General features: G+C 47.4%; 1 protein-coding gene across 1 annotated transcript; it reads left to right on the top strand.

Moving 5' to 3' along the window:
• The first annotated feature begins 3,318 nt into the window (after nt 1–3,318).
• On the top strand, nt 3,319–9,789 carry LOC136639079 (vomeronasal type-2 receptor 26-like). Its single transcript, XM_066613104.1, has 5 exons — nt 3,319–3,978; nt 4,368–4,631; nt 6,152–6,379; nt 7,554–7,680; nt 8,879–9,789. The coding sequence occupies exons 1-5, from the start codon at nt 3,697–3,699 to the stop codon at nt 9,787–9,789; spliced, it is 1,812 nt and encodes a 603-aa protein (XP_066469201.1). The 5' UTR covers nt 3,319–3,696.
• The last annotated feature ends 2,462 nt before the right edge of the window (nt 9,790–12,251 follow it).

Raw genomic sequence — 12,251 nt, 5'->3', positions numbered from 1 at the left:
ATCTTTACATCTCCCCTTCTTTTTTGTTCTATTACAGCATTCCTCAGCATCTGCCTCTTGCCATTTTGCATGGCCCACCTCTGGGAAGCAGAACTGGAAGTAACTGGAATGACTTTATCACCAGTTATTTCCATACTAAGAGGCCAGACATGATGCAACAAACCACAGTAAGAGGCTCAGGCTACAATCCTGTCCACTTTTTCCTGGTAGTAAGTCCCATTGACTATAATGGAACTTACTTCTGAGTAGACATGCATAGGATTGGGCTCCCAGGGTAGATGGGAGGGCTTTTTTGAGTGCAAAAAAAGCAGAACTGAGCCTCCTACCACTGTTTGTTGCATCGCATTGCTGGTCTCACTGCCAGGCAGTGGAGGTCTGGGGAGGGGGTCCTGCCATGAGTACCACTGTGCACCACTTCAAGTACCACTGGTGGTATGAGTACTACTGGTTGAGAAATGCTGCTCTATTGCTTTTACCACCCAGCCCCAAAAAGAATTCCAGTGAACTCTAAAGCTTCCTCCTCCAACTTCCAACTCTGCAATCCAATGCATGTCTACTCAGAAGCCCAACAAGTTCAAGGGTTCAGCAGGAGTTGTTGACTTCCAAGGTTTGAGAGAGAATGGCAGCCTTGAAGGACAGTTTCACTAATGAGCAAAAAAGTACTATGAGGGGACTGTTCTTCTAGGTTGCTTTCCGACAGGCAACAGCAGATACCAATCACTTTGGTCTACTCTAGTGGCGATTCTCCCACAAGTTTGAGGGCTGCTACTGACCAGGGAGTGCAAAGCAGGGGCCTGCAGTGGGTGGGGAGGCAGGTGAGGCAGAACCTCCCCACCACAGTCCTTCGAAAATGTTGCAGCTGTGTAGGTGCCCAAGCACCCACAACCCAGCCTAAAAATGAAAATTAACAGCACATGTAACAAGCCTTGCAGGTTTTGAGGTTCACCTTGATCACAAGTTCTTCCCAGTGCTTCTCCAGTTCTTCTTCATTAGGTGATAAGACCTAAACCCAATTTGCAAACTTGTTCAAAAAATCTTCAATTTCTAGTCAGCCTGCCATTGGGGGGGGGGGGATAACCTAAAGGAACTTTTCTGCTAGAGAAGCAGCAATGCTAACTGTACCATCCTCAGCACACTTACCTGGGAATAGCAGCCCAATCCTATGCAAGCCTACATAGGAGTAAATCACATTATAAAGTCAATTGGGCTTGCTTCCCAGGTGTGAGTAGGATTGCAGCCTAAGGGCTATCCAACTTTCCAGGGCCAATGCAGCCACATTGCAGTCCCGAGGTAAGGGAACAAACATTCCCTTGTCACAAGGAGACCTCCAGGACTTGGTGCTGGAAAGTTAGTTAAGAGGACTTAGGACCCAATCCTATCCAATTTTCCAGTGCCAGTGCAGCTGTACCAATAGGGCATGCACTGCATCCTGTTGTGGGGGGCAGGGAACATTTGTTCCCTTACCTCAGGGCTGCATTGTGACTGCACAGGTGCTAGAAGAAAGCCTCACTGAGCACAATAGGACTTACTTCTGAGTAGACATGCATGGGATTGTGCCCTAAGGCTGCAATCCTACTTCCACTTTCCTGGGAATAAGCCCCATTGGCTATAATGAGATTTACTTCTGAGTAGATATGCATAGGATTCTGCTCAAAGGCTGCAATCCTATCCACACTTTCCTGGGAGTAAGACCCATTGAACACAATAGGACTTACTTCCGAGAAGACCTGCATAGGATTGTACCCTTAATGAAGTAATGTTTTGTGCCACATTCCTGCCTTTTTTTAACCTGAGGAATTTCAGCTGTGGGAGCATCACCTCTATGTGTCTGATAGTGTATTATACAATCGTTGTGTAACAACACATTGTATTGCAATGAAAAGATCCCAGGCACAAAACTGCATTCCCAAACCCCAAGGATGAAAACCAACCCCATGGTGCAGTCCTGTCCTTGTGGGAAGTAAGGGCACAATCCCTATGCCTGTCTACTCAGAAGTAAGTCCCATTATAGTCAACAGAGCTTACTGCAGCATGAGAGCCCAAGCCTATGCATGTCTACTCATTATAGAGTCTCATTATAGCCAAAGGGGCTTACTCGCAGGAAAGTGTGGCTAGGACTGCAGCCTTTGAGCACAATCCTATGCATGTCTACTCAGGAGTAAGTCATTATAGCCAAAGGGGCTTACTCCCAGGAAAGTGTGGATAGGATCGCAGCCTCAGTGATGAGGATGAGATGCTTCCTTCGCCTTCTGATTGACAGTGGCTAAAATCCTAACCACACATTCCTGAGAGTAAGCCCCATTGAACAAAATAGGAGTTACTTCTGAGTAGACCTGGTTAGGATTGTGCTCAGTGCCTACCCAGACGTAAGTTCCATTGTGTGCCCATGGACGGGGGGGGGCCCTCGCCCTCGAGGCGGTGGGGGCTCTTTGGGTGGGAGCTGCTCTGGCGCCCTCCTCTTCATCCCGCCCGGAGAGCTGAGCCCAAGGAGCCTCCAGGCACAGGAGCAGTCTACTCACCAGTCGGCCAGCTTGGCCAGGGAGGGGAGGTGCAGGGCGGGCAGCTGGGCTACTTCTGTCGCCTTCGTCAGCGGGCACGCTGGCCGTTCGCGCTCCTTTCTCAGGAGCTGTGAAAGTGAGCTCGCAAGGGCTGGTGAGCAGCAGCCGCATCGTGGGAGACTCCAGTTGGCCGCGTCCGGCTCGCCCCTTCAGCCCCAGCAGCTTCAGCACCCACTGGGAGTGACCCCCTTTCCCCCGGGACAGGTTGGCCCCACACAGCTGCTGCCCCCAGGAGGGTTAGCCCTGACATTTCAAGGTGCGAGCTCCCTGGCCAGCAAACGGTTCTTAGAACCAACAGCTGGTTTAGGTAGGGGTTCTATAGAATAGGTGAGAACCTGCTGAATCCCACCACTGGTCTAGAGCACAGCCTGTCTATTCACATACTGTGGCTTGTGAGGTTCATGTTAGGCTTCTATGTATAACAATGTCTTTTAAGACAATGAGGTTTGTCTAGGAGAACTTTTTTCACTAAACGCTTCGCTTTTAAATCATATGACTGGATACAGGTTTCGTGGAAAACAACTGTGTGTCCCCTCATTCCCAGGGCAGCAAATCTGGATAGAAAGTAAGTACAGTATCCTCTTTGGACACTGGTCAAGGATACTCGTTCTGTAGCAGTTGAGTATATGAAGGAGCAGAACGATCTAGCATTTTGCATCTGCCTGGGGCCTTGCAAACAAGAGAATGTGGTCATTATTAATAATGTAACTAGGCACGACCATTTCTTATTTGCTTGTGTTACCAGATGCGCTCAAGGACACATGTAATACTAACATGCAGACAGAGGGAACCCAACACATGTGTACACATATGCATTCATGTTTATTTTGAATTGGATTTTGGTCTTTGAATGTCATGCACATTACCCACACTCCATTGGAATGAACTTGTGCCCTTGGTTTTGTTTTCAAGAAGCAATTGGCTACTCCCCTTGCTGCTATGAAACTCTCCCCAAGCTTCACATAATGGATACAATGTGGGATCACCTCTTGCACATCAGGAATCTGAACTAACATCAGATCTAAAGGGTAAAATTTAGAGATTTCTGTTGCCTACTATGGCTCTTATATCAAAATGACATGTTTTCATTGAATGGAAAGTTCAGTATGTCACACTTTTTTGTTGCAGTATAGGAGGCATGAATTTCTGGTATTTACTTCCCTTCTTATTTTCCATTCATGAGATCAACCAGAACCCCAGGCTCTTGCCCAATATCACTCTTGGCTACAACGTCTATGAGAACTATTTCAGTCCAAGACTGACTTATGATGCCGTGGTAGACATACTATCTACTGGTCAGCAGAATATTCCAAACTACCACTGTGGAAGACAGAATAAGCTGCTGGCTGTTCTGGAAGGTGCTGACTCTGGAATCGCCACCCAGATTTCTGCCATGTTGGGCACCTACAAAATCCCACAGGTATGAATATGAGATGGTGCTGGTTTGGTTGAATGTAACTGCCAGTAGATGAATCTGAATCTTCCCTTCAGCACAGATGTTGGTGTCACCAGAAGGAGGGATCAGGAGAGATCAGGGTCCTAACCAATGAAGTCTCTGATAATACTCCTGAACTGTCTTCCATATAAATGAATGGTTGTACTTCTCCTCGGAGGAAAAGGAGCCATACTTGTGATGCTGTTGGAGTGAGGTCAACATATAGATCCTTCCTCCACATAGATTTCACCCACTGTAATCAACATTCTACAGAACCACCATCTTTTCCTTTCATTAATAAGTGACATGGTTTTGAGAGTCATACTATGTTTTGTATATTTTGGACAGAACCATCTATCTTTTTCCTTTCATAGGTCAGTTATGGTTTTGTGAGTCATACTGTAAAGGATGAAACCGTGTTTCCATTTTTGTACCGCATGGTCCCCAAACTAGAACCCCATTACCTGGGGATTGTCAAGTTACTCCTGCATTTCAAATGGACATGGGTTGGGCTTCTGGCTCCAGACAATGACCATGGAGAAAAATTCATCAGCACCTTCACAGATGTGATAATCAGAAATGGTCTTTGTGTTGCCTTCTCTAAACGCCTTCCAGTGCTGACGGGGACAAAAAAGCAGGCTGGCCTGATTTCAGAGCTCAGGCAAAGACAAGCAAATGTATTTGTCTACCATGTGGACTCTTATGCAATGCTGATTCTAGCAATACTAGTGAAAAATGCTGAAAAGGTTAACAAACCACTTGCAGGGAAGCTTTGGATCGCAACTGTTTTGCAGGACCTCAGCTTGAGGTTCCTTTACAAAACGGTGGATATCCAGCACATCCATGGGTCCTTGTCGTTCTTAATCCAAACACACCAAAGGACAAAATATGATAATTTTGACCCACTTTTCAATGTCATCAAGAAGTTTGGGGAGAAAGCATTTCGTTGTTCCCATTCAAAACCTGTGTCATCTGTGAAAAGCTGGACAAGGTGTACAGAGGAAGAGGAGACCTTGTCCCAGGAGGTGATTGAAAGAATTCTGTCTCAAGATAGTTACAGTCTTTACAAGACGGTCCAGGCTGTGGCGCATGCCCTACATGCTGCATTTGCAGCCAGAGCACTGAATCGGAGAGTGATGGCTGACGCAGGCAGGTTGGAGCATCAAATGGTACACGCATGGCAGGTATTTCTGTTCCCTCAGAGATGCCGGCACTTAAACTTTCCATCAGTTGTTCACCTCTGTATCCAAACTCTAAGAAGTATTCAGATGTTGTGATGAAGTGAAATTCAAACAGATGTCAGGGAAATCGAGTTTGTGAGGTTCCCAGGAAATGTTCCCTCTGCTCCACTTCATGCTTTAGTGCTTTCTATTCTCTTTAGTTGAGGGGGGATCTTCTCATCATAGGCTGAGCCCAAGACAAACTGAGACCAAAAAGGGTACCTAAATCCAACCTCTTTTTGTTTTGTTTTGTCACATGCCCCTGCAGTGCCTTGTCCTCTCCTGCTTCTCAGTCCCCACCTGTTCGTTGCCCTCCACATCTTTAAAACTGATAGGGGGGGAAGAATCCTATGATTGACAGTTCAGAGGAGGAGGACAGAAGGTGGAAGGAAGCAGGGAGCCTCTTCCCAATTGCTGGAGATTGATTGCAATTAGGATTGTAGCGGTCCCTTCCTCTAGGTCCAAAACAGGCCTAGGAAAGAGGGTTGATTAGGCCCTCTGACTTAAGGGGAGAAAGGAAAGGGAAACCTTATCCACTACGTGGGAAAGAGCCACCTCCAAACAGTGATATACGTTTAAATTACCATTATTGATTAGTGAGGATGCCCTTGATCAGCCTCAGGCCTTCATTAGAGATTCTCTTGACCAATACCACAGGTCCAGGCTGCTAGTGTGAGCCCCTTCGAGCAGCTGTGGCGCTGGGTAGGAGTATGTATCCAGTGGGAAAGACTAGTGTCCCCACACCATGAGTGGGTGAAATGACTTCACAGCTAACGAAGGACCTCCTTCCTTGTCTGAAACTCTTGGTTCAGGCTACAGAGAACTGCTATTTAGCCACATCCTTCTGTCACAGTCCAAACCCTTCTCCTTTCTTTTTTTCACTCTCCAAGTTTTCCAATTTTTTACATGCTGGTTTTTTTAAAAAAATGTCTCTCTAGCTCCACCCTTTTCTGAGGAACTCCCAATACTATAATACTTCCACGGAAGGAGTTTATCTTGATGAGAAAGGGGACTTGGCAGCCAACTTTGATATTGTGAACTTTGTGGCATTTCCCAATCAGTCCATTGCTAGAGTGAAAGTTGGGAGTCTAGAGAGGCAGAGCTCAGCAGAGATCAAGTTCACCATTGACCAGGATGCCATTGTGTGGCCCAAGGGATTTAACCAGGTGAGGAAACCTGTGGGAGAACCCACAGAGGACCTCCTGGATGCGGCCAGAGGTTGTGTCCGGGATGCCTTCTGAGTCATGGGAAGGCTGTGCGCGATATCCCTGTGCCTCAGACAAGATGTTGGACTGCGGATTTCATTATCCACAGTTTACGGCATCCGCAGGGCTCCCCCCCTGGATGCTGAGGACTGACCTGTAGATTAAACAACTTGGTATTGGCAACCTTCAGTCTCGAAAGACTATGGTATCGCGCTCTGAAAGGTGGTTCTGGCACAGCGTCTAGTGTGGCTGAAAAGGCCAATCCGGGAGTGACAATCCCTTCCACACCGGGAGCAAGTGCAGTCTGTCCCTGGTCTGTCTCCCTGGCTATGGGCCTTCCTTCTTTGCCTCTTAGCCTCAGACTGTTGGCAAAGTGTCTCTTCAAACTGGGAAAGGCCATGCTGCACAGCCTGCCTCCAAGCGGGCCGCTCAGAGGCCAGGGTTTCCCACTTGTTGAGGTCCATCCCTAAGGCCTTCAGATCCCTCTTGCAGATGTCCTTGTATCGCAGCTGTGGTCTACCTGTAGGGCGCTTTCCTTGCACGAGTTCTCCATAGAGGAGATCCTTTGGGATCCGGCCATCATCCATTCTCACGACATGACCAAGCCAACGCAGGCGTCTCTGTTTCAGCAGTGAATACATGCTAGGAATTCCAGCACGTTCCAGGACTGTGTTGTTTGGAACTTTGTCCTGCCAGGTGATGCCGAGGATGCGTTGGAGGCAGCGCATGTGGAAAGCGCTCAGTTTCCTCTCCTGTTGTGAGCGAAGAGTCCATGACTCGCTGCAGTACAGAAGTGTACTCAGGACGCAAGCTCTGTAGACCTGGATCTTGGTATGTTCCGTCAGCTTCTTAAACAACTAAACTCCTGATTAATTGACTAGAATTTCATTCATTGGGTGCCACTTGAAGTTAATGGTTTATTAGAAGAGCTCAAATCAAATAATGACTTGCAATTAAATTAATCTATAGCTTCCTAAACAAGAATACACCATCTACGTTCCTCCATGGTTATTACTTGTGTGATACCTGAACATGACTTGGATATTTGTGCAGATTTTTAAAAATGTATCCCAAACATGAATGAGAGGGAACACTGCCCCTAAAATTGTGCTTGTTGCTTCGTCTTTCCGCTTAGACCCTTCCTTGTTCTAGATGTACTGAAAGTTGTCATCCTGGATATGCCAAAGTTATTATAGAAGGAAAACCCGTTTGCTGCTACAATTGTGCTCCATGTAAGGGAGGGACAATCTCCACTAAGGAAGGTGCGTAACTCACGAGGAAAGGGCAGCCCATACGGAACAGGGCAAATATGACTCACTAGAACATCTGTGAGTTTAGGTCAGGCACTTCTGAACTTGGGCCTTTTTGTGATCTGTAGACTATTATTAACCAAATGATGCTCAGCTATGTAGTTCAGTGCCTGATTGATCTTGGGTCACCTCATTCTTGGTTATCTCACAAGGTAGTTGTGTGGACAAAATGACACTCTTTTTGGATGGCGATAAAAGGCCTGAATAAGTCAGATTTTCTGCATGCAAAACGTCATCTGCTAGCCAGTGGCATCACTAGGGTATGTGTCACCTGATGCGGGAGACCAGCGCATCACCCCCGTGACAGACCTCCTCCCATCTAATGGGCAGGGCAACACCTCCACCTTGCTGGGTTGTGGCTATAACATTTGATAGAGTAGAGATATTTCAACACGGTTTGTTTCATTGCATTCTGCGTGAAATCACACATCGAATGACATATAATGTGATGTTATTCAAAAATACCAAGATTTAAAAATTTTTGGCAGGTGGTGTTGTCACCCATCCCCCCCCGTGCACTTTACCCAGTGCAGCCCCCCTAACGGTACCACTGCTGCTAGTGAAATCTGGCTACTCCCCACCCCTGATGCTATCACCAGGGTCATTTTGTAGCATCTTCGGACTATGAAAGCATATTGGCCTTGGACAGGGCGAATTGGGACTAATGCCTGCAGTGTCATTGTGCTCTTTGCATTGCTGCCTTCTCTAAGTGCTGGCATGACTGAAATTGCCCTTTTAATGTCCCCAGGAATCACCAACGTAGCATATGTCTGGAACAATACTATGCCAGAGCCTTCTTTATATTCCTATGTTAACCTATTTGTGAACATTTTTGTTAATAAACATTCTTGATAATAATAATGATGGGGGAATTGACGTGGTTGCTTCACCAACCGTGCGCTAGAATCGTTCTCCACTCCTTACCCATGAATCCCAGCAGGGCCGAGCCAGGAAACTGAGATGGGCACTGCCGATGCTGCCTGCCCCTAGTCCCACTATCCTAACTGCTTGTAAGCTCCTGCTGCTTCTTGCGGTGGGTAAATTGTCATAACCACATGTATTTTTATATGGGATGTAGTGGACAACAGATTTCTTGTGGTGGATGTAAGGTAGATCTCAGTCATCCCGAAATCGCTCTTGTGCTTTTCAGATGCAGACCATTGCACCAGCTGTCCAGAAGACCAGCATCCAAACAAGGACCGAGATCAATGTGTCCCCAAAGTTATATCTTTCCTATCCTACAAAGATCCTTTGGGGACCATCCTTGTTTCCTTTGCTTTATTCTTATCCCTAATCACAACTTTTGTGCTCGGAATCTTCATTAAGTTCTGTGAAACCCCACTAGTCAAAGCCAACAACCGTGACCTCACCTACATGCTCCTGGTCTCCCTCCTGCTTTCCTTCCTCTCCTCCTTTCTGTTCATTGGTCAACCCTGGAAGGTGTCCTGCCTTCTCCGACAAACTATCTTCAGTGTCATCTTTGCAGTTGCGGTCTCTTCTGTGCTGGCCAAAACGGTCACTGTGGTGGTGGCATTCATGGCCACCAAGCCAGGGAGAAGGATGAGGAAATGGTTGGGGAAAAGTGTTGCACACTCCATGGTTTTTTCCTGTTCCATTGTTCAGGTGGGCATTTGCACTGTCTGGCTGGGAATCTCTCCCCCATTCCCAGATTCTGACATTCACTCCCAGCCTGGTCACATCGTACTGCAGTGTAACGAAGGGAGCGTCATCATGTTTTACGTTGCCCTTGGCTACATGGGCTTTCTGGCTGCCATCTCCTTCACTGTGGCCTTCCTAGCCAGGAGGCTGCCTGGAGCCTTCAATGAAGCCAAGCTGATCACCTTCAGCATGCTGATCTTCTGCAGTGTCTGGGTGTCCTTTGTGCCCACCTACCTGAGCACAAAGGGGAAGTACGTGGTTGCCGTGCAGGTTTTCTCCATCTTGGCCTCCACTCTGGGTTTGCTGGGTTGCATCTTCATGCCCAAATGCTACATCATTATATTGAGGCCTAATCTGAATACAAAGGAACTTCTAATGATGAAAACTAAAGATGTCACCTGACACTTTATAAATTACACAGGTTCGTCCTGCATAGCTGTTTCTAAACCACAGTACTTGCCTTGTGAGCAAATCTCCTTGATTGTATTCTGACTGCTCATTCTTCCTTTTGTGTACATTATGAAGGAATCTTGTCAAGCATAATAAAAGTGAACACAAAATGATATTGCAGTGGCCACAGGACATTTCATTTTAACTACTTATGTTGATCATAACCTAATCCATAACAGATTTTTATGCTTAATTAAAATTGTTGGTCTTCATGGAATTAATGCATGAGAATCTACTGGATCCAGAAACCCATTCATCTTGTCAAGCAGCATGTTTCCCAAAGTGACCAGCCAGATGATCCTAAGAAGCCCACAAGCCAGTTAACAGGCATGCTCTAAGCGAGGTGCAGTGGTGTAACTAGAGGGGGTGCAAAGCACTGAGTTTGCAGGGAGCTTCACCGCAGCCTGAGAGAGGCCCCTTCCCCCTTCCAAGCCATTCTGGGTGCTGGAAGCAAATCAGAGGTATATGGTCTGACGGGGAGGGGCCCCTTGTGCACTACGGTGAGGCTCCCTGCAAAAAGTAGTGCTTTGCACCCCCTCTAGCTATGCCACTGGATAGATGTAACATGCGCACATGGTGAAATTGACTATGTTGAGACATCGGGTGAATGCTGAGCTCCACTCCCACTGCCCAAGATCGGTCAGCCTGGAACAGTTCCCGGGGAGTGTGTGTGTGTAGCTGATGCAGCTGCAAAGCTTGTGGCAGCAAGGAGGAACACGCAGCAGACAGCAGCGTCCTTTTAAACTTATATGTACAGGTACATAGCATTCAAAAGAAAAAGCAACAAGCGTGGATTCCAACGCAGGGAACCAAAGCTACCGACTCTCACAAAGTGTGGAGCATTCCGACAGAGTGTTCCGCCTGCAGCCATCCAACGACCCCCCTTTTGACCAGTGGTGGCTGCTTGTTTTTATTCCACTGCTGGCCAATGGGTGCCTGTGTGAGAGTAGGCTTGGACTAATCAGCCCCACCCAATTCCAGCTGCACCTGCAGTCACTCAGCAGGCAAATGCTCTGCGCCTGCTGAGTGACTCAGCACAGGCTTCAGCTGCCTCTGCTTGGGCCTGCCTTTGATAGGCCTTCTGGGCAAAAACAAAGCGGGGTTCTCCTCCGGGAACACCCCTCAAGGAGATAGGGCACATTCCTTGACAGTGCGCAGGGACTGAGTGCAGAGGTTCATGGCATAACTCAAAGAACTGGCACAGAGTGAGGATGGAGGAAAGATTGAAGGTGTGACAATATATGGCTCTTATTTTGCGGATAAAAGAACAATAACTGGGAATGGGAATGAAAAAGATAAGGCAACGAAAGGATGCATGCCATCTATTTGACTGCAACGGAGACATAGAAGAATCTGGGGGCCAATGATTGGGGGGGGTGCCAAAGGCCAGATTAACCTGTCTCTATCTGCTGAGATAAGGCACAGTGATTTCCTGGCTCCAAAGGAAAGAAGGAAAGACAGAAAATGGTTTTAAAAGCAAACCCAGGAGGGCCGGGCACTGGGGTAAGTTGGTTTCATAGGGGAAAACAAGGAGAAGGAATCAAGATTGCTTTCCCCGGGAAGGAGCAGCTCAGTGAGTGCTTGAAGTGAGGTTTGCAGTAGAGTTGGAGGAAGAGTGCAGTGAAGGAGGAAAAGAGAGCAGTGTGATCCAGTCTTAGGTGCTGGCTAGCACTGGGAATCTTGGCATAGGTGCTTGATGTAATACCATCAGGTATCCAAGCCATCCCTAAGTGATGGCAGAAGGCATGAACAGGGTCTGGGAGACAGGAGGGGTTTTTGACCCAGGTTTTATAGAGAAAATTCCCATTGGGCTCATCAAGGACCACTCTGGGGTATCTTCATGGTACTCATTATATCTCTGCTTAGTGAAGGGTACCCGGCGGCATAGCTTATGATCATGTAGTCCAGTGCCAAGCTCAAAATTTTGCCCTGGAAGTGATGTCACAACCGGAAATGACATCACACCCAGGCTTTTTAAAAAGTGAAAATTGGTAGGAACCCACCTCCTCCCCACAGCAGCTCACCACCCACTTACTCTGCTGCCTCCCCCCAATTAGTGGTATAGCTAAGGCATCTATCTACAACTACCTGTCAAAGAAGGTTCTGTAGCCCCCTCCTGCGTGACAAAATCAAATTTAATTAAGTAAATAGTCTCATAGGTCAGTTTGGAGGTAAGCAATCCACTTTTTGTTCTGCAAGTCAGTTGTGTTTTTTTGAGTTAATTGGCCATAACTTTTGCAATCCAGCAGCCCTAGAACCACTGCCCCTTGCCCTTAAGGGCTGGGCGGGTGGGGGGAAGGCAGAGGATCATGCCAGTGCTGGGTACTGAGGGGCTTTTTCTTCAACTTACCCCCCTTTGTGCCAGCCTCCTGGGGATTTGGGGAGCCCTGTGAAGTCCTCAGAAGGGCTCCCCA

The sequence above is a fragment of the Tiliqua scincoides genome, chromosome 2 (genome assembly GCF_035046505.1).
Source record: "Tiliqua scincoides isolate rTilSci1 chromosome 2, rTilSci1.hap2, whole genome shotgun sequence".
Taxonomy (NCBI): domain Eukaryota; kingdom Metazoa; phylum Chordata; class Lepidosauria; order Squamata; family Scincidae; genus Tiliqua; species Tiliqua scincoides.
This window is presented reverse-complemented; position numbering and strand designations above follow the sequence as displayed.